The sequence below is a fragment of the Mauremys reevesii genome, linkage group 3 (assembly GCF_016161935.1).
Source record: "Mauremys reevesii isolate NIE-2019 linkage group 3, ASM1616193v1, whole genome shotgun sequence".
Lineage (NCBI taxonomy): Eukaryota > Metazoa > Chordata > Testudines > Geoemydidae > Mauremys > Mauremys reevesii.
Genome location: NC_052625.1, coordinates 9,434,339 through 9,457,990, shown reverse-complemented (window position 1 = coordinate 9,457,990; position 23,652 = coordinate 9,434,339). Strand labels below are relative to the sequence as shown.

At 42.5% G+C, this 23,652-nt stretch overlaps 1 protein-coding gene across 3 annotated transcripts in view; it reads right to left on the bottom strand.

Moving 5' to 3' along the window:
- The window catches only part of PLCB1 (phospholipase C beta 1), a 627,028-nt gene that overhangs the window by 210,530 nt on the left and 392,846 nt on the right, over positions 1 to 23,652 (bottom strand). For all 3 annotated transcript variants that reach the window (XM_039531329.1, XM_039531330.1, XM_039531331.1), the window contains exons 4-7: positions 22,645 to 22,785; positions 7,859 to 7,938; positions 1,903 to 1,956; positions 821 to 896 (exon numbers count right to left, since the gene is read on the bottom strand). In XM_039531329.1, coding sequence (XP_039387263.1) covers positions 821 to 896; positions 1,903 to 1,956; positions 7,859 to 7,938; positions 22,645 to 22,785 — 351 coding nt within the window. The remainder of the gene's footprint in view (positions 1 to 820; positions 897 to 1,902; positions 1,957 to 7,858; positions 7,939 to 22,644; positions 22,786 to 23,652) is intronic.

Here is a 23,652-nt window from a genome sequence, read left to right as displayed (position 1 = left end):
ACATTTTTAGTACACATTAACTACCATTTTGAATAAATTAAAAACCCAAACTTCATTTTGAAAACATCAGAAAGGGATGTTTTGAATTTCTTTTTCAAAATGTTTTCCATTTGGGAGATTTGTCCATATCAACCCTTTCTTGGGAACAGCTTCGGTTTTAACACATCGCTTTCTGACATATCAGTGCTTCGCCAGAAAATTCCCAACCAGCTCTAGTTGTACTAGCAGTACAGAATGCAGCGCAGAGTAGCTGTGTCCCTACCAGCTCCAGTGTCAGCTGTACTCAAGATTTTACCCATGTCCCCAAGCTCGCTAGCTCGAGTTTAAAGCCCCACTTAACTTGACCTAGAGCCTTTTGTGTGTGGATGGGAGTCATGTTCTGTGCAATTATACCTTGAGCTAACACCGCAGTGAAAGGTTTCAGAGTAGCAGCCGGGCTAGTCTCTGAGGTGCCACAAGTACTCCTGCTCTTACTGCAGTGAAAACTAGCCCTGAAGGTCTGTAATAGAGTCAGGGACTGTATTATAGTCTCATAGCATCTCCACGGCGGATGGCACACAATCCTATACCCTTCCCTCCAGCTCACCTACACTCCCTTCAATTCCCTTCCCAACTCCTTGACAAAGATACGCAGACTTGCAGAGAGCCATCTGTGGAATTCAGGGATATCTTTTGTGCAAGAGAGGACGTGCCACTGGCTGAGGGCCTGTTCGTTGGGCAGATCTCAAGGGGCATGAACAGCCCCTGAGAAAACTCTCCTGGAATCAGCTATGAATTGGCAACACTTTAGAGCAGGCCAAGAAGATATTTGAATGCTTACCCTGGCAGAGGGAAGGCTACAAGCTTCTAATGCAGTCTCTACTCGCTTTCTGTCAGCGGAAAACAAGCGGTATATGCTGCAAAATGGAAATAAACAAGCAGGGATTTGTTCACAGGCACATCACACTGTTCTGTATTATATGGGTACAAACTGTGCATGGCTAATGGACTGCACAGCAAAGCGACGTTTTTGGAAAACTTGTGCATTCATCCTTTGTTTCATTGCTAGGTCTTGAAAACAGAAACACTTTAACAAAAAAGAAAAAGAAATCAAAATATTCCAATCAGATAAACACTTAACACTGGAGGCCGGGAGTTGACAGAGAAAGTAGTCATAGAAGGGACAGAAAGGATGAGGACGGAAAGAGGCCTGAAAGGAGATTTCAGTTCAGTTCCTTACACCGCTAGGTCACCGGTTCAAATCCAATCCAGAATGGTAGTTATCAACACTACCATCTGTTGGGTGCTCAGTGGTATGCATTAAATTAGTTGGGCAATGTCAGCGCACTTCCCAGCATTCCCACCAAAATAGCCATCAGCACAACAGGTAATTAACATAGTTATATGGCTCCCCATCCCTGCAGCATTTGAGCACATCATAATCTTTAATATATTCACCATCACAGCAACACTGAGGTAGGGAAGTGCTATTATTCCCATTTTACAGATGGGGAACTGAGGTGCAGATAGTCTAGGCGACTTGCTCAAAATCCCACAGGCAATCTAGGACAAAGAAGGGACTTGAACCTAGCTCCCTAACCACTGGACCATCCTTCCCTTTTGGTATTTTAGCCAGGTAGTCTTAGCATCAGATACAGAAGTGCAACCTCCATAGACTTCACCCAGAGCCCATGAAGACCGAACTGGTTCCTGCTCCCCCAAAAGTGATCTGGTTAGCTTAGGGTGGAGCACACTGACACAGGAGTCAGGAAGTAGCTTGCATTGCTAGCTGTGTTATATACATGCTGCGTGGACAAACCGATTTCAGTCAAAGGGGTGACAGTCCAGCACCATTCTAAAGATTAAAATCACACTCAAAAGTCTGAAAGATCCAATGTAACAACAAAGGAGAGAAGGACTTACCTCTTCAGAGGAATACGTCCTTCTGGAGTGACTTGCAGCTTCAGTTTTGTGTAACTGAAAAGAAAAAAATTAAGGGAATGTCTTTTTCCTTTTAAAAGCTTTTCAAACACTCTTACAGCTCAATCCTATTGTTTCTATTAATCTGCTAGTTTTACTCTCTCATTTTGCACTGTCTGAAAAATCTTGCAGGACATTAACAAACATCAACGGTGAGTGAGAAACATCGCCTGCCTTCATATGGAGCAATCCAAAAACCAGCAGTACACAAGAATACAAAAGAAAATCCACAACACTGACATCGAAAAGCTCAGAATCAGAGGTTCTCTCTACATTGGAGCTGGAAGATGTCATTCCCAGCTCAAGAAGATGTACCCATGCCAGCTCTGATCAAGCTGGTGTGGTGTAGCCATGGTAATGGGCAGGGCTAGTCATCCTAAGTAGGTGTTTAGGGTTTCAGATGGGATAATATTCAGAGTAGCTAGCTGCTGTGGCTACATTTAGCAAGCTAGCTCTGACCAAGCTAACATGGGTATGGTTTCCTCAATACAACGTCTAGATCCAGAGATGACATACTGTAAGATTAGGAATGGAATGACCCAGCAGATCTAAGGTCCTCCTTGCTCCCTACTGCCACTTTCTTTCCATTTTTAAACCAATCCATCCTCCCCTCCTTTTCTACTCTTCTCCTTTTTCTCTGCTTCTAAAATTTGCCTTTATTTCAGTCTTTAAATAATTTTTTAAATTTAAATTAATTTTTTTTCTCTTTAAACTCTAATTTAAACCCTTTAAGCACCCCCTTAAAATAATTCCTTTTAATTCATCAAGAGAGAGGGGAAGAAGAGGAAGAGAGGAGAGGGGAAGAGATAGGAGACAAGGAGGTACACTGACCACTCAGGCAGCCACAAGCAGCCTAGCCCTGCTCTGTCCCAGCCTGCCCCTGGGCCCCTCCCTGCAGCCTGGGGGGAGGGGGGGGGTAGGGGCACCCTGGGCTGGGTGCTGGCCTGATGCCCCCTGTCCCCCACCCCCACCACCCCACCCACCTGGACCACGTGCACACCCAGCCCATAACCAGGCCCAGACTAAGTCAGACCCAGTCAGTCAGTCCAACACCCACAAAACAAACAACAACAGTGAGAAATGGGCATGACACTGATGCAGATGACATGTTATGCCCAAGCATGATGCCCAAAGCTCTATGGCAAACACAAGTCAGTCTCTTTTTTTTCTTCAAAGATTTCTTTTTTTTCTAAAAGAGTCTGACTAGTTTTTTGGCCCTAAAGAGTCCAGTCTTCAGTCTGGCTAATTAATTCATGAGTCTGAAAAAGCCTGAGCACTGATGAAATAGAAAAACTGCACAAAATCTTTTCTTAAAACTAAACTATTAATTACATACACAAAACTACTCACACAACTTGACTTTAGAGTATGGACATACTACCTATTCATATATTTTCATTCCCCCATCATGCCCATTTCACCCAGGGATCAGAATACATTTCCTTTTTTCCATTTTTTTTTTTTTCACACACACACACACAGGGTCACATCCAAACAAAATCAACAGGTCAAATTTCATTGATTCATAGTGGCATATCATTCAGAGTCCTTGGGGCCTTGGCCCCTGTGTGTGAGGTGAGTGAGAGAGCTACTCTCTAGGATCTATCATCTATCTCTCACCTTCAGCCTGAGCTTTTGGGAAGCTTTTTTTTTTTGTTTTTTTTTTTTTTTTTTTTTTTGTTTTGTTTTTAAATAAATATATTAATATCCCTGCTTTTCTTTTTTCTGGGGTTTTTTTTTTAGATTTTGCAGATCAACAACACACAAAACAAAACCAAAGCAGTTCTACTGTAGCCTGTGTAACTGTTACTGTTTTTGTTTTCACTTTGCCTTTAGAGATATAGAGATATAAAAAGCCAAGCCAGCAGAGAGATGATGAAATAGAAAAAAAAAAAAAAAAAAAAATATGCATATTTTTTTTTTTTTTTTTCCCCCTTTTGCTTTGCTTGCTTACGGGGTCCTGAGTTCACATTTACGAGCTTTTCTGTGAAACCAAGAGGGCTAGAAATTTACATTTTAGTTCAATGAAAGCTGAGATTCTCAGCTGTGTTCTTTATGTAAAGCTTCAACTGTTGTGATGGTATCGCAAGAATGAGCACCTGACCAGGATTCCTTTTCTTCTCTCTCTCTCAGGACTTTTTTATGGACCTTACACACACACCATTCTACCTTTCTCCCTAGCCAAAAATTTTCCTCCCCCCCCTCGTCTGGTTCCTTATCCATTACTGGCTTACAGGGCTGCTGCTGAGCTGAGAGGAGACCACCCTCAAAAGCTAAACATGCTACTTCAATAGCTCACTGCTTGGCTCTGAGAATGATAGACCCAGGATTTGAAACCAATCCCGGGTCTCCCATGGTCCCCTGTGCCTTTGCTATATATGCTATAATATATAAAAAAATAAATAGGCACAATTACAACAACAACACAGACAACAGTAGAATACAAGGTTAAGGTTTGTGTTCCACACAGTCTAACCCTATTTTACACCTACCCTATGACCTGGAAAAAGGAACTTTCTTTTTTTTTTTTTACATTTTTATTGACATTAGGAAGGTTGGAAAAAAAAAAAAAAAAATATAATTAAAATCTAATGCAATGCAATCAAATAAAAAATGATGATTTGATGGATGATATGAGACTAATGACACTACTTTTACTACTAACTATAATGGGGGGGGGGGGGGGGAATAAAAAATTCAAAAGTCAAAATCAAAGTAGTAACTCTGATGCATCTGCATCTGTGTCTGGGTCTTGGAAATCCTACAGCACTTAAGTGAGCTATTAAATAGTGAAAAAATAAAAGGCATGGAGATACCATGCTTGCCTGCAATTCTACACATCTTAGAGTTGTAGCAATTTGTGTGCCCTTGTACATACACACACATTGTGCTTCCCCTAGAGCCAGTGCATCTCTACTCTGTACCCAACACAGGGTTGTGTCTACCATGTGCAATCCAGTCTAGTGTCAGTAGTTTATGAGCTAAGAGCTGAAAGAAGAGGTGACTTACCTGTCACTGGAGGTTCTTTGAGATGTGTGGTCCCTAACTGTATTCAACTGTGGGTTACGCATGCATACCATTAGCCTGGAGTGGAAAAATTTAGAAGTAGTGTCTGCTGATTTGTGCATGCGCCCTGATTTGCCTTGTGCTTCCGTCCAAGGGAATAAAGGGAGGGGCAGACCAACCGTGTCTCCAGTTCCTTCTCCACCATGAATGTGACAGATCGGAAGCAGAGGGGAAGGAGGGCAGGAAGTGGAACACAGAGAGGGTCCACACATCTCAAAGAACTTCCAGTTACACGTAAGTCACCTCATCTTCTTCTTCGAGTGATGGTCCCTATTGTATTCCATTGTGAGTGACTGACAAGCAGTATCCAAGCAGGAGGAGGATGCAAAGATGAGGATGGAAGGGTTGTGCAGAGAACCGCTGTGCCAAAGGTGCCATCAACTGCCGAGTCCTGCACCAAGGCGTAGTGTGTTGTGAATGTGTGGACAGAACTCCACGTGGCTGCTCTACATATGTCTATGAAAGGCACATCTTGAAGGGATGCCGTGGTCATTGCTTGAGCTCTAGTGGAATAAGCCCATACCCCCCACAGGAGAGGTTGATTTTACAGCTGGTAGCAGAGTTTAATGTAGATAGAAATCCATTTGGAGATTCTCGGGTGGAGATGGTGTCTCCCCGATTCTCTCTGCTACCTCAGTAAATGGTCTAGAGGACTTCCTGATTGTTTTTGTTCTCTGCGGGTAAATGGCTGAAGCCTGTCGGACGTCGAGGGAATTGAGTCTACGTTCTTCTGTGGATGTGTGCGGTTTCGGGAAGAAATCAGGTAGGTGAATGGATTGGTTAATATGGAATAGGGAGACTGCCTTTGGTAAAAATGTTGGGCATAGGCAAAAAGAGACCTTATGCCTGTGGAATATTGTAAATGGTGGATCTGCCATCATAGCTCTGACCCTTCTTGCCAAAGTGATATCACCAAGGAAGGTGACCGTGAATGCCAACAGAAATCTTGAATTGTTTCTTTCCACAGCACACGGCAGGGCAGACACCATGGGGTCATTATCAGATTTGCAGCTCATGAAATACGGCAAGATCAGCTGCACTGTGTTCATAACGGTCATCACAAGACTGGAGAGTAGTGCAGGATCCATGCTTTCAGGCATAGATGGTAGGCGCACAGTTTACAGGGACTGTTCAAAAGTGGTACAAAATGAAGTCAGAAGCCCATGGAATGATGGGATGGAAAGAACTGCATAATGGGACAGTGAGCCCCCCACCATGGTGAACTGTGATCCATCCCCAGATCTCCCAGCGGCACAGGGTGGCGAGTTGCACGGTGGGATAGCTACCCACGATGCAGTGCTCTATCTGTTAATGCAAGAGCACCAACCGTGGACGTGCTCTGCCGACACAAGGAGCGTTGTGTGGACATGCACAACCAATGTAATTTAAGCAACATCTGATCATCAATGAAACTTAAGTTGATTTAACTCTGTAGTGTACCCAAGGCCATGTTACTCAAACTTCTCAGGTATGGCCGGGGAAAGTTTGACACATATTGCACCCAGCTGTGATGTGAGATTCTCTCAGGCAGTAGAGGCTGTGTTGGTGGTTGCATGAGGAGGTTGTCGCTGACTCGTAAGGATTGAAGACTGGCGTTCTGGGCATAGTTCAGTACCCAAATTCTACTCTATTCTAAACTGTTAAAACTGTTAAACTTCTAAAATTAGGAAAATAAGAAGAACTATTAAATCTATGACTAAAACTGATAAACATATGTACAATTAAAAGTATTAGAGCTGCATCAGAGATGAGGACCCTGGAGGTTCCAACCCAGACCATGAGACAATGAGAAGAAACTGAAGATGCAGTCAGTCCATCCCGCCCTTTATCACCTCAGATGGAAGCATGAGGTGAGTCAGGGCACATGCACAGACCAACGGACACCACTCCGGGTGCACGATGCACATGCATAACCCACAATGGAATACAATAAGGACCATCACTCAAAGAAGAATCAAAATTGTCATGTTCTGAGCCCCACAAATAGCAACCATTTCAGTAAATGAATCAAGCAACCCTCTGGGGCAAGCTCTGGAAAACAGGTGCTGCATTTCATTAGGGACTTGTATGCCTGAACTTTGAATGCAGTTCTCTTTATAACAGGATAACGCAAGTAAGGTAACACTGGCCAGGAATCATCGTCTTAATCTGGCAGGCTCTATCATGAAGTTTTCAGCACTGTCACTTAAACAAAACTATCTCTGTCTGTGTCATTCATCATCCACATGACACCTGATAATCGTGGATTTATTCAACTATTTTTCTTTAATTTGCAAAGTGTCTGCTATTTTTATGAACTTCTCATAAACTCCCTTTGTACTTTGTCCTATAACACTCAGAATCAATGTATCGTGTGCCAATGAATCTAGATGAACAGATTCACAGTTTCTCTCTACTGAGTACCAAGACCCGAGGGATCAGACGAAGGAAAATGGAAATCTTGTACTTCTCATTCTTTGACTAATAATAGATAGCACAGAAAAAAAAACCCCAGAGAAGTGGGTCAGTCTGAAATTCATTGTTTTTAACCCTGAGCAGCAGTGCCAAGACCTGACGTCACTCCCTGTGTGTGTAGCAGGAAGAATGCAATGGCATTCAAAAGTGTATTCCAGCCACATCTCCTAGGTAATAGCTGGTGAAAGGAATCATATTTCCCGGGTTTTTTTTTAGATATCAGTTTTTTTAACTCAGCGAGAGAGGAAAATCCATGTTTACAGAACTGACAAGCCAACAAAGTATAAACAATAGATGGTAAGAAGGCTGACAAAGGAAAAAGGAAAAGGACTCAGAACAAGGAGTAACACCCTTGGCAATAAATATTACGGCTACTTACGCTTTTTCCAGAAATGCATCCCGCGACATGTTGTGTGCCAGCAGGTTTGTTGCCAAACTGAAAACTTCGTCCGTCCATTCCTAGGGAGATATAAATTACAGTTGATGTAGCCCAGATGCAGTCTCTCAAAGGTGCCTGTTTAGACCTTTATTGTCATGAAGGCAAATAGTTTCAACATGAGTATTATTAACAGAAAGTGTTTAATAAAAGCCTGAACATGCATTTCCCAGCACAGTTTAAGTTCTAGACTAAGGGCCTGTCTTTTTCATTATGCATAAATCACAAACTTTGCTACGGACATTATCTTTAAAAAGGGTATTATTTGACACCCGTGTGTTTCAAAAGAGATTTCAGATATGATCATATAGGGCCTGATGCAAATCCCACGCAGTCAATGGCAGTCTTTTCACTGACTTCAATGGACTGTGAATCAGGCCCACAGAAAAATACCTATGACTGTGTGATGGCCACCATCGTGGTGGATACATCACTACAAACTAATGATCTACAGGGAAGTAACATATTTAGGCAACGATACTGCACTTTCCCCTTAAGATATGTGGTCAAAACATAAGTATAGATTTTGCGTGGGCCCCTCTGCACTGACCTGAGAAATATGCAAAAGAAACCACAGCAGCAGGGAAATACAGAAGTGGCTTGATTATTTCACTATCCTGGAGGAGAGGGAAGGGGAATGAATGTTCAGTTAATCAGTTTCCAGTAACAATACTTCTACTGTGATTAACTGATGCTGAGAGACAGGATTTTGTTTTGGATAGACACAGACATTTGGATACTGTGGATTCTTTCACATTAATAGTTCCATCGAAGTCACAATCATATCATTAATTAAAATTTTGCATGCTCTGGTGATGTGTGATGCTGGGTGCACTGAATCCATCACCGCACATGCAATATGTTCTTCCTTTCTCCATCGCTACTGACAGCTGTGCAACCCCCCGTCATTCAAGTTGGCAGTTGGAGGGTTATATTTGATACTCCCTTTCCTTTTCTTCTCGCAACCAGGATCTTGCCCAATCTTGTTGTTTTTATAACATTTCCAGAATCTACCCCTTTTGTTTCTGCTTCTAAAACATTCATTCATATCATAATTCTCCCTTTCACCAAGACTACTGTAACCTCCTCTTCTCCAAGCTGCCTTCCTGAGTCTATCCAACATTCAACAGCGAAATAATATTCCTCTCCTGCCATTCTGAATGTGTCAAGATTAAGAATGGCAAAGCATTCTGATACCATACCTTTATACATAGGTCTCTAGTCAAACAGCTCCAAAGTTGATTCTGGTTCTCAGGTCACTCCAAGTTCAGCATGAGGGAGCCCCAAAAGCTCAGCTCTTGTACAGTCCCAAGGCAGAGTAGTCCTCTGCAGCTGAGCCAACAACTTTCTCCCCATGACTGAGTTTTCTGGCACACTCAACAGCGACGGCAGACACCTGGACTAGATCTCAGAAAGAGACTTCTAGCCCTGCTGGCCACAAAGTTGTTCTGCTAAGAGATTTTGGACCTCTGTCTCCTAGGCTAGATTGTGTTGTATTGTTTTTCTTGCCAGTAACCTTGTAAGGTCTAATCTTAAGACACAAGGGATGTGAGAACAACAAAAGAATAGAGGCTCTAGCATCATTACTTTCCTGTGACTATGTTTTTAGCAGAAGCGTATTAAAGATTGCATTTTATTTCATCCTGGCGTCTCAATTTTTCAGTCTCAGAATAGCCACATTCTGTAAACATTGCTTTGTTTAAGCACGAATAACCACAACCATTAAAAAAGTTCTTTGCGACACTAACTGCTGCAAAGTTTAACAGCAGGATAAAATGTTATTTTAGCAGCTTAAGATACATTTTCTTTTAAGAAAACCTGGTGGGCTCTGTTTTGGGCAGACAGAACTATATCACTTCAAATGCATCCTGAGAACTGAGAGTGGACATGCTGTCAAGTATCAGAGGGGTAGCCATGTTAGTCTGGTTCTGTAAAAGCAGCAAAGAATCCCGTGGCACCTTATAGACTAACAGACGTTTTGCAGCATGAGCTTTCGTGGGTGAAAGTACTTGCATCCGACGAAGTGGGTATTCACCCACGAAAGCTCATGCTGCAAAACATCTGTTAGTCTATAAGGTGCCACAGGATTCTTTGCTGCTTTTAGTGGACGTGCTGTTACTGTATTTTTATTGCAAGCATTTTTTATATGCAGTTATTCTTGTCAAGATATTTTCCCTCCCTAACCTCTCTATGACACTTGCAAGAGAAGCAGGACTCGAGCCATGCAACCTAACGCCTACTCTCAGATTGAGCAATAACTGACCCTGTCAAATATCTGTGTGAAGCAATGAGTGAGAAATAATACTTGATCACTTCCCCTCACTTTCAAGGGAATTCATTTAAATCCCCAAAAGCTCCAGCCAGTAAAGCCAAGATCAGGAAAGCTGTCAAAGGTCACATCCTCCTTCCTGTCATGCACTGTCTTTGCACTGAGCAAAGATCCAAACCTCACTAAAATCAATGGGGGTCTTTCTATTGACTTCTGTTCGGATCCGACTATGAAACAAAGCGGTGTCCTGTTGTTTTAGCTACCAAATGGACACCTTCTCTCTTTGGCTAAGCTGTACTGTATACAGTCAATACTGAGATCTGGAATTATGACGCATCATATAATTAAGGCCCTTCATTCTCAGTTTTTTTTAGTTTAAAAATTCCCGGAAATGTACCAGTGTTTAATACCAAAAATTAAAAATCAGTGCAAAAAAAAAATCCACTTTGCATTTTTCTGGGTAAATATTACTCTCTTCTCTTTTCATGTTTTTTTTTAACTTAAAAAAACAAACCCTTATGTTCTGAACTGTAGTTAGACACAGGTTTTCATTTTTGAACCATTTTAGCATGAAAAGTAGTTCATTAACTTTTATTTGCTTTGAATGCTGCTAACTATCCAAGCTGTCTGTCAAGCTGCTAATGGGTATGCGGTGCGCATAGGATTGGCATCATGTACACCAGTGCTCAAATCATTCCAGTACTTCTAACCTGGCTCCTTACTCCAGAAGGAGAGACGGCAGCTCAGTAACCTGGCACAGGTTATCGAGTCATCATCTGTCTTTCTGGAGCAGGGAGCCAGTTCCAGGGAGTTCTGGCACTTCCAAAATTCAAGTAGAAATTGGTTAGAACACCACCCAAATAATGCCTTTTGTAAAACCTGGGAAATTTTCAGTTAAAAAAAAAGGGTAAAAACTGTAAACCAAGGTCTTACATATAATACACAGCGGTAGCCCACATTACTAGCAGCACAGATTCCACAAGGCAAGCCATGCTGGGAATACTCTATGGGATGAATAGCTATTATATATAGAAAGAAAACAGCTGGTATTTTAGTGTGGGAAGATTACAACGGACTCAAAATCACGGTTGCTTACTGTGGGGTTGTAACTATGAACACTACCCATAGACATAATGCAAAAGGAAATGATAAATCTGGAGATTTTGAAGTAAGATTTTGCTCGTGCCAACAAACTCCTCTCCCAAGTTGGAAGCCTCTGAGCTATGGTATTTTTTAAAAGCAGAAAAATGGAGTCTTGCAACAAATTTTAATTTCAAGCAAACTGGTTCCATCATAATAAAAGAGCCATATCTTCCTGCTCTCCTTTTGGCTTTGTTCTGTTACCGTCGTTCATATTTATGTCATTCCTATTAACTTTACTAACAAATCAGGTAGCTGTTATGTGCTCTAGTCAGTAAGTAGCATACAATGTGCAGTATATTTTGAGAGCTCTTGCTCAATGAACACTTTTCTTTCATATATTGCATGAATCAGAATTTATACCTACAGGCATTTAGCTCAATCTGAGAGATGAGAGCGATTTTTCATGGCAAAAGACAGTACCTAAGTGCTACACATTTTTGAAAACATTTAATTCAAATCAGAACTGAATATGCGTGAAGACAACGTTTTTCGCATGTTTGTTTTTGGCTCAAGCTTACCATCTGAAGTTGTTGAAGTCGCATGTTTCAGCATCCTCTGGCATGAAACATCTTATGCGTTTCATTTTTTTTTTTAAAGCATGACTCTGTACTGCTTATTTTATTATTTATTTTACTGCTTATTTTAACAGAAAAGGAAATTTGGAAGAATAAAGAAGTATACTGAAAAACATATCACAGAACATATGGCACATGATGTAGATAAATCATTTAAGCCTTATCTACTAGGGGACATTAAAGAAGGTTAATCCAAATTAACTTTTAACATGGATTAGATAAACAGCATTAAAACCCCATGTAGACACTTTTACTCTGAATTAATTTGATTTCATTTAATGCTCTTGCACACCTTTAGTTAATTTAGATTAACCTTCCTGAGTGTCCCCATGTAGACAAATGAGGGACTGTCCCTTGTTTATGGAGGAAATGACAAACTGTTAGTTAAAGACCTGATCCAAAACCCAATCAAATCTAGTGGAGTTTTAACACTGACTTCACTGGACTTTGGATCAACTCCCTATGACCTTTCCCTAAGTCACCTTAAATGGGACTGAACAATCAGTGGCCAAATACCAGTGCAGACTATGAAACACAAGGAACTGTGTAGACCAAAGTTATGTGTAGAGTATTTTCTGAAATGTTATTGAATCTGCAAGTCCAAGACAAACCACGGTTCCCTATCAAGGGCAGGATTCTCTGAGGAACAGCCTAAGCCAGGTCTACACCACACACTTACTTCGGTATAAATCAGAAAAATCCACACCCCTGAACGACATATGTTATACTGACCGTAACCCCCATATAGACAGCGCTATGTTGGTGGGAGACCGTCTCCCACCGACACAGCTGCCGCCTCTCACTCAGGTGGAGTAACTAAAACAACAGGAGAGCTCTCCCTTCAGCTTAGAGCATCTTCGGTTATGTCTACACTACAAAGTTAAGTCAATTTAAATTATGTTGACGATCCTCCAGTGCTGTAATTGAACTGCTTGTGCATGTCCACACGACGCTCCTTGTGACAGAAAAGCATGCCCAGAGTTGGTGCTCTTATACTGATAGAGCAGTGCACTGTGGGTAGCTATCCCACTGTGCAACTCGCCACCATTTGCTGCTGGGTTCTCTGGGAAGGGATTGCAGTGCATCATGGGGGTGGGCTCAACATCCCATGATGCAGTTTCCTTCATCTCATCATTCCATGGGCTTCTTATTATGTTTTGCACAGCTTTTCAACAGCCCGTGTAAACTGCGTGCCCACGATCTCTGCCTGAAAGCATGGCTCCTGAGCTGCTCTCCAGTCTTGTGATGAGCATTAGGAACACAACTTGGCTCATCTTGCAGTATTTCACAGTATTTCATTTAATAGAAGCTGATGACACCATGATGTCTGCTCTCCTGTGTGGCATGAAAAAAAACACAATTCAAGATTTCTATTGGCATTCATGGAGAAGCTGCACACAGCAGACCACTGATACTGGGCTTGGGAAATAAGCACTGAGTGGTGGGATCGCATTGTGATGCAGGTCTGGGATGATGAGCAGTGGCTGCAGAACTTTTGGATGCACAAAGCCACCTTCCTGGAACTGTGTGTGGAGCTTGCCTCTGCCTTCTGGCACAAGGACACCAAAATGAAAGCTGCCCTCACAGTGGAGAAGTGAGTGGCGATTGCTGTGTGGAAGTTGGGAACTCCAGACTGCTACCGATCAGTTATGCATCAGTTTGGAGTTGGGAAGTTCACCATGTGGGTTGCAGTGATACAAGTGTGCAGGACCATTAATTGACTCCTGCTACGAAGGACTGAGACTCTGGGCAATGTGCGAGAAATAGTGGATAGCTTTGCAGTAACGGGATTCCCTATCTGCAGTGGGGCGATAGATAGCACGCATGCCCCATTTTGGCCCCAGACCACCTTGCTACAGAGTGCATCAAGAGAACAGGCTACTTTTTTATGGTATTGCAAGAGCTGGTGGATCACTGGGGTCATTTCACTGACATCAACGCGGGGTGGTCAGGGAAGGTGCATGACACACGCATCTTCAGGAACACTGGCCTGTATAGAAAACTGCAAGCAGGAACTTTTTTCCCCAGATGAAAAGACTGTGATTGGGGATGTGGAAATGCCAACTGTGATCTCGGGAGACCCAGTCTACACCTTGCTCCCATGGCTTATGAAGCCTTACACCGGAAACCTTGACAGCAGCAAGGAGCGCTTCAACAACAGGCTCAGCAGGTGCAGAATGACTGTTGAATGTGCCTTTGGCAGATTAAAGGGTTGCTAGCACTGCCTTTTTGGTAGGCTAGACTTCAATCAGGAAAATATTCCCATGGTCATAGCAGCCTGCTGTTCGCTGCATAACATTTGTGAAAGTAAGGGAGAAAAGTTTCCTCAGGGGAAGAGCCTTGAGGTGGATTGGCTGGCAGTTGCTTTTGAGAAGCCAGATAGCAGGACTGTTAGAACAGGGCGGTGGGGACGCAAAGGCAGGACAGGTTTGAAGGAGCATTTTGACAATAACAATATGTCTTTCTATAACGCATTGAGCCAGGCATAGCATTCTTGCACTGTCGTAGGACGGTTGTAATGATTGCTATGTGTGCATGAAGTTTACTCTGCATATGCTCTGATTGCCACTGTGTATGAATTTCAGCAGCAAAGATCGTGAGTAGGCGACCAATAACGATTCATTTCCATAAGTACATTTTTATTCAACAATTATACAAACATTTCTATTACCTACAAGGGACATGACAATGAAAAGCACCTTTTTACAGTGAGGCTCTCACAGCTGGGTGTATGTCCAGCTGTCATTGTGAAACGTGTCCCTAGGGGTGCAGTGCATGGGGTACTGTGGTGGCTCAGGAACACGTGAGAAATGTGTTTAGGGGAGGGCATGGAAGGCAATTCTGAATGGGCTTCAGGAGGAAGTGAGCATGGATGTGTTCCGCCTGCAGCACAATCAGCGACCTCAGCATGTCCATTTGGTCCTTGAGCAGCTGTATCATCTGCTCCTGCCCATTCCCTCCGCTGGCTATTCATTCTCAGTTTTTCACTGGTATCCTCTCTCCAAGCTCTCTACTCACTATCAGTTGCATCAGACAATTTCAGCAGCTCCCTGAACATGTCTTCCTTACTCCTCCTGGTTCGTCTCCTTATCAGACACAGCTGCTTAGCCGGAGGAGACTCTCATGGCCACATTTGCAGAAGCTAAAGAAACAATAGACAGAGGCACTATTGTGAGTACAATCACAGGCCTGATTCATACAAGTAACATACACCACTTTCCCACATTCCCTTGCCAATCAGACAGCATGGCAAGAACCCTAACCATGGTAAGTTGGGCATGATGTGGAGGGAGTAAGATGGGACAAAGCATGAGGAGGTCCCAGAGGGGGATCATTACAAACTATTCTGAATACAGGCACTGTTTTCTACAAGCGAGGGGTGATATAAGCTGATATCTCACTCCTGAGGGTAACCGAGGATGCAAGGGCGCAACTCCTGCATGCATGTGGCTGCAGACTGGGTCCATATGCTGCTCGCCGTGTGCTGCTTTGGTGCCTGCAGACATAATTGCTGATAGGCACAGCACAGTTTCCTACCATGGGGGGAAGGGACAAGACAGCCCTCCAAGGAACCTTTGGCAGAGGATTGCAGAGTACCTCCACAAAAGTCTCCTAGAGGTTAGTATGGAGGATTTCCACGACATCCCGGTGTGCATCAACAAACTTTTCTGCAGGGTCCCCTCTGTCTAGCTACATAGGGGAATGAGAGACAGATGCATACAGTGCTACTGTCAGTTATTTCTATCTGTCTTCTACCCTGGGGAAAAAAACCCTTAACTCTACCTCATTTCTCCCTGCAGTATCAAAGCATAAAAAGTACTTACCGCAGCTCCTCTCTCCTGTATCAGGCACACCAGAGCTGGATTGCTGAGACTGGCTAGACACCTCTGGAGTTAAAAACAGGTCCTGGCTTGCCACATCATCAGACAACCCTGTCGCCTGTCCCCCATCCTCCTCCAACTCCATTTCCTTGTCCACCACTTTGTCCTTGGGGTTCACTCCGCTGGCTGCTGCCGCCAGCCTCCCTGAAGTATCCACGGGGCTCTTGGCAGTGGAGGTGGGGTTGCTGCCAAGGATGGCGTGCAGCTACTTTTAGAGGCAGCATGTCTTTGGCGACACACCACAACGATTGGCCTCCCTTGCCTTCTGGTTTGCCTGCCTCAGCTCCTTGATCTTAGCACGGCACTGCTGCATGCTCCGCTCATACCCCTTCAGCTCCATGCCACGAGCAATCTGCCTGTAGGTATCAAACGTCCCATGGCTGGAGCGGAGATGTGACTGCACAGCCTCCTCTCCCCACAGACCCAGCAGATCTAAAAACTCTGGTGTACTCCAGGAAGGAGAGCATTTGCTGTGTGGAGTCACCATGGCCAGCTGCTATGATGCTATGTGAGCTGTCCATGCTGAGCAAATAGGAAGAGGAATTTCAAAAATTCCCCAGGCTTTAAATCAGGAGGGGAGCATGCCTGTGTACCATGCCTGTGTACCTGTGAACTGGTGACCAGAACAGTGATGATGGACATTGTGAGACACCTCCTAGAACCCAATTAAGGTGACATAAGCAATGCAGGATCTACACTGACATGTGTTGCTCTAACTTCATTGCAAAAAGCTCTATGCATTCTTGTCCAGCTGGTTTTACTAGGTCAGTGTAGCAGGACAGTTAAATCAGCGGGAGGAGCATTGCAATGTATACATCTCCACGGGTTTGTCGAAAAAAGCTGAATTTTGTTGACAAAACTCTGTAGTGTAGACATGGCCTTCGACAAAGCGCTACAGCAGGGCAGCTGCAATGGTGCGGTGTTTGTAGTGTAGACCTGCCCTAAGAGAGACCAAGATCACAGAGATAACAGTGAATAATATATTGCCAGAGCTCTCTCTATGGAGTGAGAGCTGAATAATGGTTTGTTATAAACGCATCTTGGTCTGAAACAAAAACAAGGATGAGGCACCTGATACATCTGCCCTTCCTCATTTTGGTATGGTACTTACTCACATATTGGAGCAGTATGATATTATGGCCCTGGTTTTCTTTATATTCAGATCTCTTTTAAACCTCCCTCACAATGAAAAAGGGCCTAGGATAAAAGAGGGTAGAGTGAAGTCCTTGCCCCAGTCAGTCAATGGGAATTTTATCATAAACTGCAGTGGAGCCAGAATTTCAACCAAAGTACCCACCAAACAGGCAGATATGAGATAAAGGATAACAGCTCAAGCACAAGAAAATGCGGACCACCATCAGTGGAGAAATCATCTCTGGAGATTCCAGGAGGGAAATGGATTTTAAGTAGGAATTTGATGGAGCAGATAGAAGGCATATGAAGTAGGAGACTGTTCTAATCAGAAAAGACAGTGTGGGAGAAGTTAAAAAGCTGAAAGAAGGAGGAGGATATGAAGGTTCATAGTTAGGAGTGAGAAAATAGAGGGAGATGTGAGATCCATCTGTCTCTATAGGTTCTTATGTGGTACCCACCACTGTGGTATTTGAGACGAGAGAAGAGATTATGTGTGAGGCATAGTTGGAAATAGCTCTGAAGATGAGGAACTTGTGAGCTCCATGAAGAATTGAAGTCAGCAAGGGATTTGAGAAGATGAGTGATATGATCAAGGTGACAGTTAAGGAAGCTAAATGTAGTAGCACTTTGGACAGGTTGTAGCTGGAGGAGTGGTGGAAGGTGAGTTGCAGGTGGATGAGGGTCACAGAGGAGGTTGCATTAATCAAGGAAAAAGATGAGCAAGGTTCTAGCAGTAGGGAAGGAAGAAAAGGAGGGATTTATAAGATATTGTAGCAGTAGAATTGGCAGGATTAGCAAGGGAATTTGTATCTGGGGATAGTAGGGAGGTAAAGGAGGACAGAGGAACTGGGATAACTCCAAGCTTGTAACACTGGAGACAGCTGAGAGACAGAGAAGAGAGGGGGGAAAAAAGGGAATTTAGTGTTATAAATGAGAAGTTCAATTTTGGACATAATGAATTTGACACTACAGTGGCATATCTGGGAGGAGACAGAGGCTTAGGTTGGAGAGGAAGATTTTGGAGTTGTTAACATATCAGTAAATCTACTACAAGAGATGGTAGCTCAACTCACATGGGGAGTAACAAAACTAGCAAGGGAAACAAAACTGCACACAGACATAGAATATACAATCCTTGTGAGAAACAAGAAGGGCATAAAGGAGTTGTTAAAATGTGGGCAAGCTAGCAACCAGGTCAGCATCATAGAGCTAGGGGAACATACGTCATTTCAGATACTAACAGGACACCTACTCCAACATGCCTGCTCTTTCACCATTTATGTACATTGCTCTTTCCTGCTCTGCCTCCATAACCCTCAATCCTCTTCCCCTCTAGATCCAGTTGTTCCTTGAACTCAGCAGCGGCTCCAGGCACCAGCACTCCAAGCGCGTGCCTAGGGCAGGAAGCCCCGGGGGGCGCCGTGCCAGTCCCTGCGAGGGCGGCAGTCCCTGCGGGAGGTCTGCTGGTCCCGTGGATTCGGCAGCAATTCAGCGGCAGGGACCGACGGACCTCCCGCAGGCAAGCCGCCGAAGGCGGTCTGACTGCCGTGCTTGGGGCCGCAAAAAAGCTAGAGCCGCCCCTGCTTCAATTGCCACACACCCAGCCCTGTCTCAGTTCTCTTTCTACTGGGACTGTTCATTTCCCCAATTTTTATATTGAGGACCCTACTTTTTGAGCTCCTTATCTGTATAAAACATCTAAATCTTTCTCTTCAACAACATTTTCTAAGTAAATGGAAAAGAAGGAAATGAGGATCCTAAAATATGTAGGACTAGACAAAATAAATTAGTTTTTGTCACTGGGAAATAAGAGAGTTGGGAGCTTTGTCTGTCTGGAAAGTCTGATTCTGTGTAACAGTCTAGTGGATGTAGGATAGATGAAAGAGGAATGCAATGGTCAGAGTTGTCTTTAAAAAAGGTAAGGTAGTCTCTTTCAGACCAGACTGATTATACTGAAAACTCGTGTATCATATCAATCACACTAGTGGATGAGACCTGCGTAAGTTCCTATGTGAAGAGAAGGAATTTTTGATAGCTTTGAAAACAGAGTCCGGAAGAGGAGCATAAAGACGAAGTGAATGCAAGAAATGAAGACTGAAACCATCAGAAAGATAATGATGGGAAACAGCAGGTGTCTGAAGGGGCAGAGATTAGGTTACTGGAGAAAGAAAAAAATGCTTTGAAGACAGTTAATGGAGAGGAAGCCAGAAGCTCCAAGGGTTTTCAAGAGTAGTTCGAATGGAAAGGATCAGACAAAACGCCGCTGGGGAAACGTTGCCCTTGATCATATAGGGAAAGGAGAAAAATAAACAAACATAGAGGGGCTCATTCTCATCTCAATTTCACTGGTCACAGCAAAGCTACTTCTGAGTTACATCAATATATGCCAGAATCATGAATCAAGTCCAGATGTTGACCCAATGTGTATGGAATCCCCTGCAAATTCTGCTCCTTGATACACACATACAACTCCCATTTAAATAAACAAGAGTTGCACTACTAATCCATTTCTTGGATTCCTAACAAAAAAAGGAACAAACAGGCACTCTCTTCATTAACCAGCATGTCTGTTACCTTCAACTCACACCTAGAGAGCATTACAGATTATTTATTTTACCTATAGAAATGTGAGCAAAACAGTGTATTGTGACTTCATTTTAATTTTCTAGTTCTTTATTCAAATCATGTAAAGCAAGATCAGTATAAATGCTTAGCTTTAGGCTCATATCCTCAATAATTCTATCACAACTCAGAAAGCGGAGGTGAGGAACTGAACATTTTGAACAGAATGACCAGTAAAAGGCTTGAAAATATATTAATTTCAAAAGTCGAATAATAATAAACTCAGATCCTACAGAAATATAAACCTACTCCTGTAAGAAAAAAATTACAATTTATTTAAACTGCTTTGTTAAGATCTTTTTCAAATAATTTTAGTTTACGTTTTTCAGAGTGAGGATTTTTATCTTGAAAAATAACATACTCAGGCTTTAAAAGATTAGATTTTATTGGCAAATGTCAATCAATATCAATTTCACTGTATGCACAAACCCACAAAAAATGTTTCCATCAATAATAATTGAAATTTACAGATAGGCGAAATGAGACAAATGCATCTTGCGATCTTTTCAGAGTTTGACTGAAGGATATTTACTTTGTATATTTGACATGTGATGTTGTCAATTTGTGTTTTACAGTTATAAAGCTTTAACTTTTTGAATCTCAACATCTACTGTCATTAAACTATTGCTGTCTGACCCACTCCACTGCCCCCCACTGCCTGACTCCGCCCATGATATTCCACAACTAAAAATGTAAATCAATAAAAATAAAAAAAGTCTTAAAACCCATCATTTTGCGCAACCTTAAAACTTTACATCAGTACAAATCTAAAGTAAGTGCTAAAAATATACATGGACATTATCTGCAGAAAACAGCAAAAAATACAAATCGAATTCTGCCAAGCCCAAACATAGGACAGGTGAAAGGTAAAATAGCAAAGTGTGCATGCCAGTGACTCGGGAGAGGTTTCCAAAGGCACATTTGGCAATTGGGCACCTACTTCCCTTGGAAAGTCAATGGGAGTTAGGTGCTTAATCGCCATCTGGGATTTTGAAAATCTCCTCCTACATTGATAAGGCCCTGATCCTGCAATGAGGTCCACATGAGCAGACCCCATGCTACAGTGAGGCTTTATGTGGGTGCAGGGATCTATCTACACTTGTGGAGTTCATTGCACGAATTGGGCCTGTGAAAAATGAGAGGGCGTATTTAGTACAGTGTGGTATATACAAGCAGGGTGGGATTTTCACACTGAAATAAGTGGGAGTTTTAGCATGACTTTAATGAGAGTAGAGCTATGTCAGTGCTGAATGCTTTTGAAAATCCTCCCCTCGGGACATACTGCCTGACAGATCAGTAACAAATGAACTCAACTGGTTTAGGTATATGTCAGATTATCAATAAAGACAAATTAAGAGCCTGATTCAGATTTTAGTTGCTAAAATCAAAGAGATTAACTCTGGATTTACTGTAGCTCAACCTCCACAGAACCTAATTTTATTTACTGTATTTTCACTTTCCATCAATAACTAGGAGATGGACACATAACAGTATTTCTGGATTTTCCTAATTTGTCCTTCAGATAGCAAACAGATCATGACTTTGACCTAGGATGGCTGACTGGAAAACAGAAAAGAAAGGCAGAGAACTCATCCTGTGTTAGTTCATTTCCACTTTCTTCCAAGGAGTCAGCAGATTTGCGCAGTTCAGCTTTGTTATGCCTTTACATCTTCCTTCAAATTCTTTTTCCATTTATTCATGTTTATTTCAAGTGCTTCCACGCATGATGAATAAAACTGTGTTGGGTTTCTTAGCAGCCTAGCTGTACAATGTACCACGAAGTAACCGTTCTGCATTTTTTATATCCTCCAGACAGGTGTTCCCAAAGAGTGCCGCATAGACTACTGTTACTTGTTTTGCTTATACTTCTGCATAACCCAAAAAGGGAGGAACTTGTGGTTTGACTGAAGGCTTCATCAACCAACCAGCCAGAGGGACTTTGCAATCACAGCTGCATGGGGAAAAGGTAAGCCACACCCTCACAGGAACAAATGGGTTGCTGCTCAGGGCCTTCCCCACATGGGTTGATGATCTGCTCAGGTGGTGGATCGCTGGTGCCAAGGCTGCCCTCCTTCAGAAGAGGGTTGGCTGAGTGGCCAAAGGGTGCTGGTAAATAATGAAAATATCCCCTTCCCTAGACAAAGAGCAGGAGTCTATAAAAACTACCATCCCTGGCCAGTCTAGCGGACTTCATGATCTGCTGGATGAAAAGAATAAGGAAGCCTGTTGAGTCTGTGGAAGTCTTGGTGCTGAAACTCCATCAGTAGAACAGACTGTCTGTCTGTGTGGAGCCAGGGGTGAAGAATAGCCCATTAGTTTGGGGAGAAGCCCCTTGAAGAAAAAAATACTACGATTATAATGAAATGATTGTAGGCTTTTAAGAGGTATTTGAAGACAGGGAACTAAAAAATCTGTTGTACTTTGCTGAATACACACGTTAATTTTATGCAACTTGCCTGTACTGTAAAACTGTACAAAAATCGTGTTTACATGTGGTAATGACTAAGAGTGGAGAAAAGCTATGCTAAAAATTTGTGCGGTGCTAACCTTTGCACACTACAAGAAAGGTCAGGTGTATAAGCCGTGTGCCATTGCTGGCATAACAGTTTATAAATAGGCAGGTGCAGATAAATAGATTCTCAAACCTCAATTCATTACTTTGACCTAGGACAACATTAAAAAGTAAACAGTTTTCACACTGTGGTATCATGGATATGCCAGAATTTCCACAGAACAGGAAATAACATGTGACGGGTGTTGATAAATATTGAATTATTATTGGAAATTCACAATGCATTCTTTGACGTGGAGGCAATTTTTTGGACATACAATTGTTTACAAAACGCTCATTCTGGCTGCGCAAAGAGAATAACCAGCAATGTTCTGAGGATAAAGACACCAATGGCTTACAATTTCCCAGAATACTCTCATGAATACACTTTGCTGCTGTGATTCAGTACAATATATTTCTTTAACAGCAAGCTGATTTCATCCATGAGTGCATCTTAACAATCCCCTCCTTTTCTCTATTTTATATTTGAATAATAAATAAAACAATAATAATACTCAGAAATGTAAATAATGATAACATTGAATGTACAGTACCTTTACTATTTCTTCTTGAAATGCCACTAAGTTCAAGTATGATATATTGACCAGGTCTGGACCATAGACAACAGTTATCATTCGATTCTCCAGCCGACCTCCTAGGTTCCCAGCATCCAACAGTTCACGCAATTTTGGATCCTGCAAGTAAATATATTGTGAGACAGTAAACATCTGATTCGCAAAATAATTTGCATTTTGAGAGACGTTAACATTTTAAGCATCATCTACATTTCTGGCCTGGTTCATCCCTCACTGCAAATATCCGAAGTTATCACCTCTGGGAACAGTGAAAGAATTGAGCTTGATTTTCCAATAAGCCTGATCTCTGGATGGGTGCAGTGAAGAGGACAGACTGTCAGGGCCCCTTAAAGTTTCCCACCCACCTGGCCTTCTTACAATTAATCATGTGCTTATAAGTGCTTTGCTTAATCACAGCCATAGAGCCTGATCCAAAGTCCACTGAAGTCAGGGATTTTAATGGATTGTGGATCAGGCCCAAAGTGGGAAGAAAAGGATTTCAACTGATTTCTTCCCCCACAAAGAATTCAAGCAGAATCACTGGAAATGACACCACCACGTATAACAGAACAAGGTACTTTACTCCACTCCCTTCCCTCCCCCCCATGTCCCAAGAGACCTTTTAAGTAAATAATAAAACATATTATTTTAATTGAAAGTTATAATCCAGATATATTTAGTTTGCAGGATTTCTAGTCTCGTGCTCTTATAGCAATATTAATCTCTAGGAGCAGCGTTGTACAAACAAATGCACACCGTTTCTGAATAGTGAAGAGATAGTTAATTAATTTTGCAGTTAAATATAGTAACAGAGTTTTGGCACTGGTAACACAATCTCTAGCAAGAACCTGTTTCAGGATATTTGTTTATCTCTTGGCTTCTGATGATTTAGACTGCAGCAGTGCCAACCAATGTGCTAGGTCAGTGTTTCTCAAACTGGGGTCTGTGGAGCAGGGGGAAGGTTTGGAGATCCCCCAAAAAATTTAA